The sequence below is a fragment of the Carlito syrichta genome, unplaced genomic scaffold (assembly GCF_000164805.1).
Source record: "Carlito syrichta isolate Samal-C Ts95f unplaced genomic scaffold, Tarsius_syrichta-2.0.1 Scaffold302712, whole genome shotgun sequence".
Classification (NCBI taxonomy): Eukaryota; Metazoa; Chordata; class Mammalia; order Primates; family Tarsiidae; genus Carlito; species Carlito syrichta.
This window is the reverse complement of record NW_007246808.1, coordinates 90,490-103,721: the sequence shown is the minus strand read 5'-3', so window position 1 is coordinate 103,721 and position 13,232 is coordinate 90,490. Positions and strand designations below refer to the sequence as shown.

Genomic DNA, 13,232 nt, shown 5'->3' with positions numbered 1-13,232 from the left:
TCTACCAGGTAGATCCATCACAGTCTGCTGGGGATAACAGGCCAAGTTCCCCAGGCAGGCTTCTTGGTGTGAGAAGAGAGGAGTGGTAAGTCACCACTCACAGCTCTCCCCTTTCCTATGGCACCAGCCAGTGTCTCACAGCCAAAACCCTTGGCAAGACCATGGACAGGCTGCAGAGCTCACCACCGGATCCACGGCCCCTCAGGAAGAGAGATGCTGAGGCCCACCAGAGGATGTCTGGACCATTTCCAGACTATCAGGACCTTCAAGGACCTCTTCCTACTTCTTACATGCTGTCGCCCCACACTAGTAAAAGCATTCAGAAAGCCCCCAGTAACTGTCTTGTAACAGCAACCCCAGATCTGAGAGGGTGTGGGGGTAAGGTTCTTTACCTATTCCTAGGAGAAATCTCCTAGAGGTCCAGCAGAGAAGACACTGGCTTATTAAAACTTATGGAAGTCACCGATGGTGGCCAGTCAGTGAGGAAAGAATCTGTGCCTCAGGACAGTACAGCAAGCAGTTTTATAGTCAAGCAAGTTAGTTATTCAAATTGCTATATGGTGTTTACAATTACATTTATTAAGGGTGCCACCTACATTGCTCTCATCTCTGCTTGATCACAGCATCCAATGACTTGTGACTGGAAATATGCATATCCTGCAGAGACCAGCCTTGGCCAGAGGCTGCTCCGTGAAGAGGGGGCAGAAAGAAGTCAGATATAAGAGGAAACAGTCTATATCCAGACTATTACCTCACACATCTGTAAACCTGAACCTAGAAATTAGGCAATCTTTAGTGGGATAAACTCCAACACAATCTATTTCTTGTATATGTCTATAATATTATTTTAGAAAGGCTAGGCACAACGGCTCACGCCTGTAATCCCAGCACTCTGGGAGGCTAAGGCAAGAGGATTGCTTGAACTCAGGAGTTCAAGACCAGCCTGGACAACACTGTGAGGCCCCACCTTTACAAGAAAATCAAAAAATTGGCCGGGCTCGGTGGCTCAACCGATAATCCCAGCACTTTGGGAGGCCGAGGCGAGTGGATTACCTGAGCGTGCAGGTTCAAGACCCACCTGGGCAAACTTGGCAAGACCTCGTCTCTACAATAAATCAAAAATTAGCCGGGCGTGGTAGCGCACGCCTGTAGTTCCAGCTACTTGGAAGGCTGAGGCAGAAGGATTGCCAGAGCCCAGCAGGTCGATGCTGGGGTAGCCGTGAGCATGCCATTGCACTCCAGCTGGGGTGACGAAGTGAGACTCCAACTCAAAAAAAAAAATTACCTGGGCGTGCTAGTGCATGCTTGTAGTCCCAGCATCTCAGGAGGCTGAGAAAGAAGGATGACCTGAGCCCAGGAGGTCGAGCCTGCAGTGAGCTGTGATCGCATCACTGCACTCGAGCCTGGGTGACAGAGTGAGACCATGGCTCAAAAAAATAAATATGGATGGATGAATGCATGGATAATTTTAGGGAGCTAGTTTTTGTCAATCAGCAAAGTACATATGTTATATTATACTATAATACAAAAAAGAAATTAAAATATACTTAACACTTAGGTTTATCAAAACTTGAGGTTTAGCTTATATACTTTCAATATTTTTTCCATTAAAGAAAACAAGGTTATCATTCATTCATTCACTCCATTAATCCTTATTGAGCCCCTCCTATGAACTAGGAAGGATTCAAGCACTAGAAATACAGTGCTTACATGCCAGTGAGAGAGGCAGACGGCAGAGAAGCAAACAGATACACAATATCATGCTACACACTGATAACTGCTACAATCAGTGGGAAAAAAATCAGGAAAAAAGAGCCGGGCTAGGTGGCTCGGCATGTAATCCCACGCCTTTGGGAGGCTGAGGTGAGTGGATTGCCTGAGCCCGCGGGTTCGAGACCCGCCTGGGCAGTGAGACCTCATCTCTACAATAAATCAAAAAATCAGCCAGGCATGGTAGCGCGCGCCTGTAATTCCAGCTACTCAGAAGGCTGAGGCTGAAGGATCGCCAGAGTACAGCAGGTCGAGGCTGCGGTGGCCGGGAGCGGCCACTGCACTCCAGTCTGGGCGACACAGTGAGACTCCAACTCAAAAAAAAAAAATCAGGAAAAAAGATCATTTGGGGCAGGGTGGAGGTAAGTGTGAGCAGAGAGGACACAAGGAAGAAGACTAAGGACAAAAGCCTTCCAGACGGAGGTCCCCAAAGGCAGAAGCCCTGAGGAGGGTGCATGATGGCGATAAGCTTGGGGAACATCAGACAGCACAGTTTCGTTGGAGAGAACTGCCTGGCAGAATGTGAAGTCAGAGAAGTATGGGAGGCCCAGATCATACAGGGCCTCTTACGCCCCATAGAAACGTGACATACACTATCAGCAACAAGAGGCCATCAGGACAGTGTCAAGATCTGACCCATGTTTAAGAAGTTCTCCAATCCTTTACAGACAACTGCCCTACAGGCCAGGTGCAGTGGTAATCCCAACACTTTGGGAGGCAGAGGCAGCGGGAGGATTGCTTGAGCCCAGGAGTTTGAGACCAGTCTGAGCAACATAGTAAGATCCCATCTCTACAAAAAAAAAACAAAAGAAAGAAACAAATTAGCTGGGTGTGTGGCATATGCCTATAGTCCCAGAATTCAGGAGGCTGAGGTGGGAAGATCACCTGAGCCCAGGAAATCAAGGTCATGGTGAGCCATGATCATGATACTGCACTCCAGTCTAGATGGTAGAATAAGACCCTGACTCAAAAAGAAAAAACAAAAAAACCCAATAGCTGGCTTTCTATTTTAGCTATCCTTTGGTGTGAAGTAGTACCTTACAGTAGTTTTGATTTGTGTTTCCCTAATAACTAATGATAGTGAGCATCTTTTCATATGTTCATTAGCCACTTGTATATCATCTTTGGAGAAATGTCTGTTCAAATTATTTGCCCATGTATGAATTGGGTTATTTGTTTTTTTTACTGTTGAGTTGTAAGAGTACTTTATATATGCAGATAGTAAGTCCCTTACTACATGATTTACAAAAATGTTCTCCCATTCTATGAGTTGTCTTTTTACTTTCTTGATGTCCTTTGAAACACAAAAGTTTTAAAACTTTTTCTCTTCTCTCTCAGTCATGTGAAAAAGTTTTAATTTTGATGAAGTTCAATTTATCTGTTTTTTTCTTTGGTAGTTTGTACTTTGCCTATTCAAAGGTCACAAAGATTTATACTTATGTTCTAAGATTTTATGGTTTTAGCTCTTACATTTAGGTCTTCAATCAACTGTGAGTAAACTGTTTGAGGCAAGAGTTCAAATTAGCTCTTTTACATGTGAATATCCACTTATCGTAACACTACTTTTTGAAAAGGCCATTATTTTCTCCCTTTAATTGTGTTGGTACTCTTGTCAAAAACCAACCACAAATATAAATGTTATTTCTGGACTCCCAATTCTATCTTATTGATCTATATGTACATTCTTATGCCAGTACCATTTGACTTGACTATTGTAGCTGTATAGCAAGTTTTGAAATCGGGAAGTGAGTCCTCCAATTTTGTTCTTTCTGTTCAAGATTTTGTCTATTTTGGGTCCCATGCATCCCATATGGATTTTAGGATCAGTTTGTCAATGTCTCCAAAAAAGCCAGCTAAGATTTTGAACCTGTATGTAGATCAGACTAGAGAATATTTCCATTTCAACAATATTAATTCTTCCAAGTCCTAAACATCAAATGTCTTCTCATTTATTTGAATTCCTTAATTTATTTCCACAATGTTTTGCATGTTTCAGTCTACAAGTCTTGCACTTCTCTTGTTAATTTTTTTCTAAGTATTTATCCTTTTTGAGGGTGCTGTGTGCAGAAGTTTCAAACAATCAAATTTGTCGACCTTTACTTTACAGTTTGTGCTTTAGTGGTTTTAGGAAAATCTTTCTGCACTCCAAGGTCATAAAGATTTCCTGTGTCTACAGTTTGAAATTTTTTGATTTTCACATTCATATATTTAGCAACTGGAAAGTGTCAGGTGGAGATCTATTTTTTTCTTTTTTTCCACACAGAAAACCACTTGTTCCAGCACCCATTAATAAAAATGCAATCTATTCCCCACTGATGTGAAATGACATCACTATTCTCTATCCAACTGCATATTCACAATGCACTCTTTTCTGGATTTTCTATTCCATTTCTCTATTGTTTGATCAAAATCATATGTCCAAATTATTATAGTTTTATGATAAGTCTTATTACCTAATAAAAGTTTTCTTCGAAACTGCCTTGGCTCTTTGTTTGTCTACATTAATTTTAGAATCAATTTGTTAAGAAAGGAAAAATGAGGGAATGAGAGAGAGAAAAAAGAAAAAAAAAGCCCTTAGAGGGTAGCATCTTAACTGGAACTCGTTGCCTTTAAGGGTCAACTTAAGAAAACTGGCATCCTCACCACACTCTATCAGAGACTCTGGGACACCAAGACAATTCTGTGCAGTATTGGATTGTTTGAGATAAGGGTTTTATTTGTTTAAAGATGAGGTTTGGATCACTTAAGTTGTTGTAACTGCTCTTTAGAAACCAGCAAACCTTAAAAACAAAAAAGCTGTAAATCCTCCTTAAATTTATTTTACAAAATAATATTGGGATCTGAATCTAACAATGCATACTCTCACTTTCTGAGCTAATAATCTCACACCTAGAGATGTATTCTTGGAAGAAAATCTAAAGTGTGAGGAGATGTCCATACTGCTCACATCTTGGTTATATTGGGAAAAGCTTAAATATTATGAACTGGGATTGGTGAAATAAATTATATCAATTATGTTCACAATGTGAAACTTATGCACCCTTTAAAAGATTACTTGTCGGCCGGGCTCGGTGGCTCAGCTTGTAATCCTAGCGCTTTGGGAGGCCGAGGTGAGTGGATTGCCTGAGCCCGCGGGTTCGAGACCCGCCTGGGCAACTTGGCGAGACCTCATCTCTACAATAAATCAAAAAATTAGCCGGGTGTGGTAGTGCGCGCCTGTAGTTCCAGCTACTTGGAAGGCTGAGACGGAAGGATGGCCGGAGCCCAGCAGGTCGAGGCTGCGGTGGCTGGGAGCCGCCACTGCACTTCAGTCTGGGCAACAGAGTGAGACTCCAACTCAAAAAAAAAAAGATTACTTGTCCATACCGACTGGTAAAATACATTAACCATAGTAAGTGGGAAAAAAAGACTGTAAAATATGTGTAGTATGATGCCTTTTATGCAAAATTGTTCATTTCTGCTTCCCCTCCAATATATATAAAAGTCGGGCAGGATATACATCAAAATGTTACAATGGGTATCTCTGGGCTGTAAAATTTCAGGGCATATTTGCTTTCTTTATACTTTTGTACATTGGTTTTTCTCAAAATATAATATTTTTCCAACTCTTGTCTTTTCAGATAAAATAGTATTAAAGCATATTTACTGTACAAAGAAACACTATATATGTCCATTTTAATTTTATGGAAAACATATAACTGTTCAATAAGTACTTGTTTTTACAACTAAAAAATGTACAACTTTTCAAGTATGCAAACTCTAACAAGGAGTATAATATAAACACAACTCTCCTTAAGGTCAAACTCTCCCCCATTAAAACTATATCCCAATGGGAGAGGGTTGGTGGGTTCCTTCTGGCAAAGGTGTTTACTCTGTGTCACTTGGCTGTGGCACAGGAAACACGGTCCCAAAGCACACCTGTGACCCCCAGGGGCCTAGTCCTGCCTATCAGGGCGTGTTCCCACAGCAGGGAGATGAAGGTGAACCAGGGGCCTCTCCAGGGCTGTGAGTCACAAACCCAGACTGGAGCACGGAGGGGCAGAGTGGAGGGGCTGAAATTACAGGCTCAGAACACGTGAGCGTTGAAGAGAGCACAGAGGAAGATGTGGAGTCTGTGGCAGAGCTGCCTTGTCCTTGTCTCCTGACTCTCGCCTCCTGCTCTACCTGATGCCTGTCTAGAGGCTGGACAGTCTCCAGTGGCCAGTCCAAACAGCACCTCCAGGGCAGGTATCAGTGCCCAGAGTGCTCGGGAGCCTGCTGAGCTGAAGTGATCCCATCCTCGTGCACTTGAAAGGCCCCATTCTGGAGTTTTCAACAGGAACATAATCATGTCAAGATAGAAACGTGTCTCACAGCTAGCTTTGCAGGCATTTTTCAGTCGATTCCACATGAGATACTTATTGTCAAAATGACAGAATTTATGCTGAGTGTGAGAAAAACTGTGGACTTTCCAAAATTCCCTGCCAAGAAAAGAGGACACTTCTGAAATATACATTCTGAGTGTGGTATGGCTTGTGTGATCTGCCAAGCTCCCCAGTCTTCTCAAGTATGTGTGGTATGTGGTGGGGAGAGGCTAGTGCATTTCAGTAAAATTCCAAGAAAAGACTCACCTACAGACCAACTCTCAAGAGATGAAATCTATTGTCTTCCCTAAATATCTCATTAAATTCTCAAAACTTACCAGTGAATTTTGTATCACCAAATCCAATGGCACAGGAGAGTCAGGAAAACCTGAGACCAACCCAGGCTCTTCCAACCCACTCATTGTTAAGCCTAAGCCAGTTACTTAAGTGGTCTGGACTTTAGTCTATAAAGTGTGGACTTGGAAAACGTTTGTAAAATGGCGATGCCATTTACCTAGCAAGGCTCTTGTGAAGATCAGAGCGATGAAGGCACTAGAAGAGGACGTAGCTTACAGTGCACACTCAGTAAACGCTATCTACTACTATTACTACCCTTGGTTTCTCCTTAATGAAATAGCCACTGTTTCCCCAGGTTTGACTCAAACCACTTCCTTCCAACCGTGTGCTTTCACAACCTTCTTTAACAGCCCAGGTGTATTTGTGTGTGTGTGTGTGTGTGTGTGTGTGTGTGTGTGTGTGTGTGTGTGTGTCCTCACGATTCACCAGCAATATCCTCGGTACCCCATCTTCCTGCCTAATGCCCTCTTCCATTTACTTCACCAGTTCCCATGGCTTCAACCACCACGTGTTCATTCCTTCAACTCACGTGTTCTGAGTTCCTGTTCCATACCAGGCACAATGTAAAAAGTAAAATCTCAAATGTCTGCTTTAGGGGTTTACTAACTAGGTGGCAAGATACTTACATGGAATAATTCAATCTCATCACACTTAAGGTTAGTATTTTAACTATAATATAGCTTCTTGATCTTTTCAGATTACAAAAGTTTGTTGGACCAGGCTCAGTGGCTCAGCCTGTAATTCCAGCACTTTGGGAGGCCAAGGTGAGTGCACTGCTCGAGCCTGCGGGTTCGAGACAAGCCCGGGCAACTTGGCAAGACCTCGCCTCTACAATAATTCAAAAATTAGCCAGGCATGGTAGTGCACGCCTGTAGTTTTGGCTACTTGGAAGGCTGAGGTGGAAGGATCGCCGGAGCCCAGCAGGTCGACGCTGTGGTGGAAGTGAGTGTGCCAATGCACTCCAGCCTGGGTGACAGAATGAGACTCCATCTCAAAAAAAAAAGAAAGAAAATTGTTGAATACTTTCCCTACCTCAATACATATGATTCGGAGTGAGGCTTGATCACACCAGCGTCTCAGAACAATTGCCTCAGAAATCATCAAAAAGCAGCAAGACTGATTTACAACAGATCACACCAAAAAACAAACCCCCCCCAACAGGGATTATCCCAATGCTTTAAGATCCCACACTAGGGAGGGAGGGGCACACCTCATCAACAAGGGTATCTGCATAATCAACATTTGTATACCTAACCCTGAATTGTACCCCACATCTTTATAATTAAAAAAAGATCCCACACTAAGCATGTATTATTTCTATAATCAGAAGCTAAAATTATTAAAAATGAAAGAAAGAAAAATAAGCCATGCACGGTGGTTTATGCCTATAATCCCAGCACTTTAGGAGGCTGAGGCAGGAGGACTGCTTGAGCCCAAGAGTTTAACACCAGCCTGGATAACATAGCTGAGACGCCATCTATACAAAAAATAAAAACATTAGCCAGGCAAGCTGGCATACATCTGCAGTCCCAGCTAATCAGAAGGCTGAGGCAGAAGGATCACCTGAGTCCAGAAGGTTGAGGTTGCAGTGAGCCATGATTGTGCCACTGCACTCCAGCCTGGGCAATAGAGTGAAACTCTTGATTCAAAAAAAGAAAAAAAAAATGACACTTCAAGCTTTATGACAAGTAGTCTTGAAAGACAACAAAGACAAATTTCTGAGATTAAATGGGTTAAGAGCAGGGCTCCCTTTCTTAGTTGGTCACAAACTGCAAATTATATTATAGAAGCATTTTAGAAACTATTCAGAAGGGAACTGACTTCTGAGGCCACAAATCATGTATTTAATCAAGACCCGGAATGCAAACACTGCCTCTACCCAACTCTCTGAATTGCCTATTCTACCAATAAACACTGCTTCTTTCTTTCAAAAATTGAATCTCATTGAATCAACCAATTAACTATCTTGCTCAGAGCACTACAACTTCCTAGGCCAACCCTAGAGAGTGGGGCGAGTCTGCCTTCTGGGAACATCTAAGTTCTAAAATACTATCTTAAGAACATGATTGTTCATCTGTTTCCCAAAAATTCCTACTAAAGGGAATTCCTGAGTATCCCAATAACTCCGGAATCGTTCAGATGCAGCTAGGAAAAAAATCAAGAGATACTTCCACTTGGAGCAAAAACCATTTGAAACTCAAATCTCACCCCACAAGTTGTAAGCAGTTACAACATGATTTGTGAAGAGCCGTCTCACCAGGCCCTGCTAAACCTGAACAGATATATGACCATTCTAGTCTTTCCTCCCATTCCTGCCCCATAACTGGCTTCCTTCACTAACTGCTGCCACATTAAGTCTCCAGCTACTGTCTCCCCTCAGTGGAAACAAGCTAGTTGCTGCGAGGAAAACCACCCTTCATTAGTTATTTATATGCCTCCTTCTAAGTTTAAGTAGCAGAACTAACACTTTGTTCTTTCTACCTTGCTTATCTTACTGTTTAACATAAGAGTATAACTTGTGCCCCAATTCCCAGACACAGAATCTTATTTATTCTGGCAACTAGTAGGTTCTTATCCTTCAATATCTCATTGAACCACTTCCAAAGGAAAGAAACTTGGGTTCAAATGAAGATAATTTTTTTCTTTCATACTTGTTAACTTATTAAGAAAAGTAAAATGAGAATTCAAATCTCAAAAGGTCTATAAAGAAATGGAAGTTCTTTTTAAGTGCTGTTAACATGGGTTTCAAAAACAAACAAGCAAACCAAATATGATATTTCAGGTGTAACCAAAACGTGGCATTTTACTTAATCAAATGTGAAATCTACAGAAAGTAACTCTTGAGAATTAAGATCACTGAATAATGCAACTTTCTAGTAAGAAAATGTCCTGCGAATTCTCTAGAGCTTTTTAAAAATAGGATAGGATCTTCTATTAAGATTGGTTTAAGATGGGAGCAGTGGCTCATCCTTATAAATCCTAGCACTTTGGGAAGCCCAGGTGGGAGGACTGCTAGAGCCCAGGAATTCAAGACCAGCTTAGGCAGCTTAGTGAAATCCATCTCTACCCAAAAAAAAATGCAAAAAGTTAGCCAGGCATGGTGGCACGCACCTGTAGTTCCAGCTACTTGGGAGGCTGGGGCAGGATCGCCTAAGCCCAGAAGGTTGAGGCTGTGGTGAGAGCAATGATGGTGCCACTGGACTACAGCCTGGGTGACAGAGTGAGACCTTGTCTCCAAAAAAAAGATTGGTTTAGTAAGGTCCTACAGAGAGATAAAAGAACCGAATTAGATAACCCCCTAAAAGTTCTTTTCAATGCTAATAAGGTCCAAGTTTTCCCCAAGGCTAACTGCCATCCTTTACCTCAAATAAAGGCTGACCCTCCCCCAACTTGTCTGAACCACTGAAAGGAAAAATTACTGCTTTATTGTTCAACTGCTCTTCTTGCGAAGACTTTCTGTCTACTGTCATCATTAAACAGTCACATCTGATCCTTTCAAAACCCATTTCTACCACAGCATCGATTTATTCAAACTCTAAACACAAAGCCGGAGTTGCCTCATGAGCACACACATTCCCCTTTCAAACACACTGAAACAGACTACCGAGAATGTGAAGGGATCCTGGAAATTCCCAACTTCTCTCCTGTTCATTAAAAGATAAACACTGGGACAGGTGAGGAAATAACTGACACCTCAAATGTGTTATACTCTAAATGTGTATCTTAGTAAAACTGTGGCATACACCTGTGCACCTGACATCTTAGTTGTATTTTGATTGCATGATCGGCCACATTTCCCCCAGAAAGAGGTGAAAGATAGGCAGAGGCTAGAACACCGGCACATCACTTTAATTAAAATAAAAACAACTTTTAAGATACAGTATTGGGCAACCCCCTCAGGTCCCTTCCCACTGTGGGAACTCTCAATAAATCCTGCTTTCTAAAAAAAAAAAAGATGACAGTATTGTTCTCATGAAGTTACCAGGTTCTCTCTTTTGTATAGAAAAAAGAAAAAACCTCACACACAATATTGCGCTACATGAGTGTACAGAGCAACAGATCTGGAGTCTTTGTTTTAAAAAAGATGTATGAGAAATTGTTTTCTAGAAAGAACACGGAAGCCCTCAGACCATCCCAATAGACCATTCCTCCAAACACCACCAATGTGCCCTGAGTGAAATTTTCCACCACAATATGTCCCCAAAAGTCAGCCAGATGTTGCGGTCATACGAATTTTTAAAATCCATTTTAGTAACTTGATATTTCTTCATCTTATTATTTGGCAATTTCTGAAGAAATGCCTTGCCTACAAATGATAGATTGTTAGAGATTATAGGGGGAAGGAGCTTGATTTACTACTAAATCAGAATAGAACTCCTAGGGATTCAAAGGAGTATTTCAACACAAAGCACCTCTAAAGTGAGAACATCTTTCTTTTGACTTCCTTTTTCCTCTTTAAAAAAAAAAACAAAAAACACCATTCCTCAACTGTTTAAGGCCAGGACCAGCCTGGGCAACATAGCAAGACCTTGTCTCCACAAAAATTTTTTTAAAAATTAGCTGGGTATGGTAGCATGCACCTTGTAGTCCCGGCTATTCGGGAGGCTGAGGCAGAAGGATCGCCTGAGCCCAGAGGCTACAGTGAGCCATGATCATGCCACAGCTCTCCAGCCTGGGAGAGAGTGAGACTCTGACTCAAAAAAACAAATGCCAAAAAACAATAAACCTCACTCATTCACCTGCAATGTATTTTCTAACTCCTACTCGTTAAATTTGTTAGATTCTATACCACAACAATTTTGTCTTATTAGCCACTTCCATTGCTAGGAAAAGGATAAATCCCTCCATTGCTCAGAATAAACTGATTTTTTTCACTTCCTCTCTCCCACAATTATTTCTTTTTTTTTTTTTGAGTCAGAGCCTCACTCTGTCATCCAACCCAGCCTCAACCTGCTGGGCTCAGGCAATTCTTCTACCTCAGCTTTCCAAGCAGCTGGAACCACAAGCACATGCCACCACACCCTGCTAATTTTTGATTTATTGTTGAGACGAGGTCTCGCAAAGTTGCCCAAGCTGGTCTCAAACCCCTGGGCTCAAGCAATTTTCTTGCCTCCGCCTCCCAAAGTGTTGGGATTACAGGAGTGAGCCACCAAGCCCAGCCACAATTAGTTCTTAAAAAGTGGAAACAAATCTTTTGAATCTGTGTATTCCTCTGTCTTGACACCTTACAACTTCAGGGAGGTCAAGTCTCTCTCACGCATTTTCCCCCCAAGTCTCACAGCCTCAGTATCTCAACATGACCTGGAGAAATGCTTCGTGTTCTGTTTCCAACCGAACAGGAACAGGCCTACTCACTGCTACTAATTTGGGGAGGAGTCTGCCAGATATTTATGTTAAAGACAAATGAAGATCACCAGCCTATGAAAACTGCAAGTCACACTCCTGGTAAGGATAACAGATTACTTAAAAAAAAAAAAAAAAAAAGTTTTCCTAACATCTGAATGAAACTTAAAAGAATTAAAGTCAATTGCAAATAACCACAGCACTCTCTTCCAGCAATATTGATCTAGCATCTTTTTAAACAGCTCATCGTTAAAAACACATTTCAACAGAATACCTGTCGGTCCAGAGAAATGGGAGGTTGATAATAACACATGCCTTCAACTCAGAACTTTGCAAGATATTTTAGAAGTGCCTGCACTTGGCTGATGATTCAGCTTTGGTTAATTGGCGCAGATTCATAGCAAGTCACCACCAGGTTAAACGACTCCCTTGTGTGACAACAGCTCCCTTGTTCAAAGGGTCAAAGGGACCACCCAACTCCACCTGGAGCAGCGAAGGGGTCTCGGCCCAGAGAGAGAAGGCGGTATGCTTTCGAGGCATGGGCCTGGGTTCCCGGCCAGATCCAATGCCTGGCTCGTGGAGGGAGAGTCCCGAGAGTGACAGGAAGAGACTGGGTGTGTTCCCACCTGCCACCACCTAACTCCCCGTCCTCTTAAGGACCTCGAGGGTGGTTTTCCTCGGACGGCGGCAAGACTTAAGAGGAAGCAACTTGTCCGGCGTTTGAGGAGGGGTCCTCGGGAGAAAGAACCAGGAGCCCTTGAGAGCCCCTGCCGGATCTGAGGTGTCACTCGCTGCCTCCCGGGGGGTGGGGGCGACAGGCACTTTTGGCGGGATCGGGCAGAGAAAGGTCCCGGGGTCCGAGGGGCCACTCGCTGCCTCCCCGGGGGGCACTTCTGGCGGGATCGGGCAGAGAAACGCGCCCGGGGCTTGGAGTGGGGCCCAGACCTCCGGGGGGAGGGGAGGACTTCAGCGTGGAGAGGAGGGGGAGCGCCGCCGTCCTGGAGCCCCGGCCCGCGGAGGCCAGGGCAGCGCCGGGACCCCGCCGCCAGCGCTCCTGACCCCGCAGCCGACCCCGCGGACCGTCCCGCGCCCTCGCCCGGCCCGCCGCCCGCCGCCCCGGCCCGGCCGCGGGTCCCCGTACCTGGCTGGCAGCGGCGCCGCTCCTCACGTACCCGTTCCGCACCTCCCCGTTCGCCACGCAGCCGTTCGCCCGCGGCGCACGGCGGCAGCAGCAGCCTCCCGGCCCCGGCCGCATCTTCCCGGCAGCTGCAGGCGCGAGGCAGGCTCTGCAGGCGGCAGCGGCTCCCGGCCCCGCTCCGCACCCCACCCACTCCCCGAAACCGGAAATGACAGCCCCGCCGCCGCCAATCCCCGGCCCGGTTGCCACGCGGGGGCGGGGCCTTACTCGGGGGCGGGGGA

General features: G+C 44.1%; 1 protein-coding gene across 2 annotated transcripts in view; it reads right to left on the bottom strand.

Annotated features, from left to right (window-relative positions):
- The window catches only part of SPTLC2 (serine palmitoyltransferase long chain base subunit 2), a 131,002-nt gene extending 117,934 nt beyond the window's left edge, over positions 1 to 13,068 (bottom strand). Inside the window, exon 1 of one of the 2 annotated variants that reach the window (XM_008057054.2) lies at positions 12,955 to 13,068. In XM_008057054.2, coding sequence (XP_008055245.1) covers positions 12,955 to 13,068 — 114 coding nt within the window. Of the gene's footprint in view, positions 1 to 12,942 lie in introns of both variants that reach the window. The other variant, XM_021711826.1, reaches the window with a different exon arrangement.
- Positions 13,069 to 13,232: the final 164 nt, after the last annotated feature.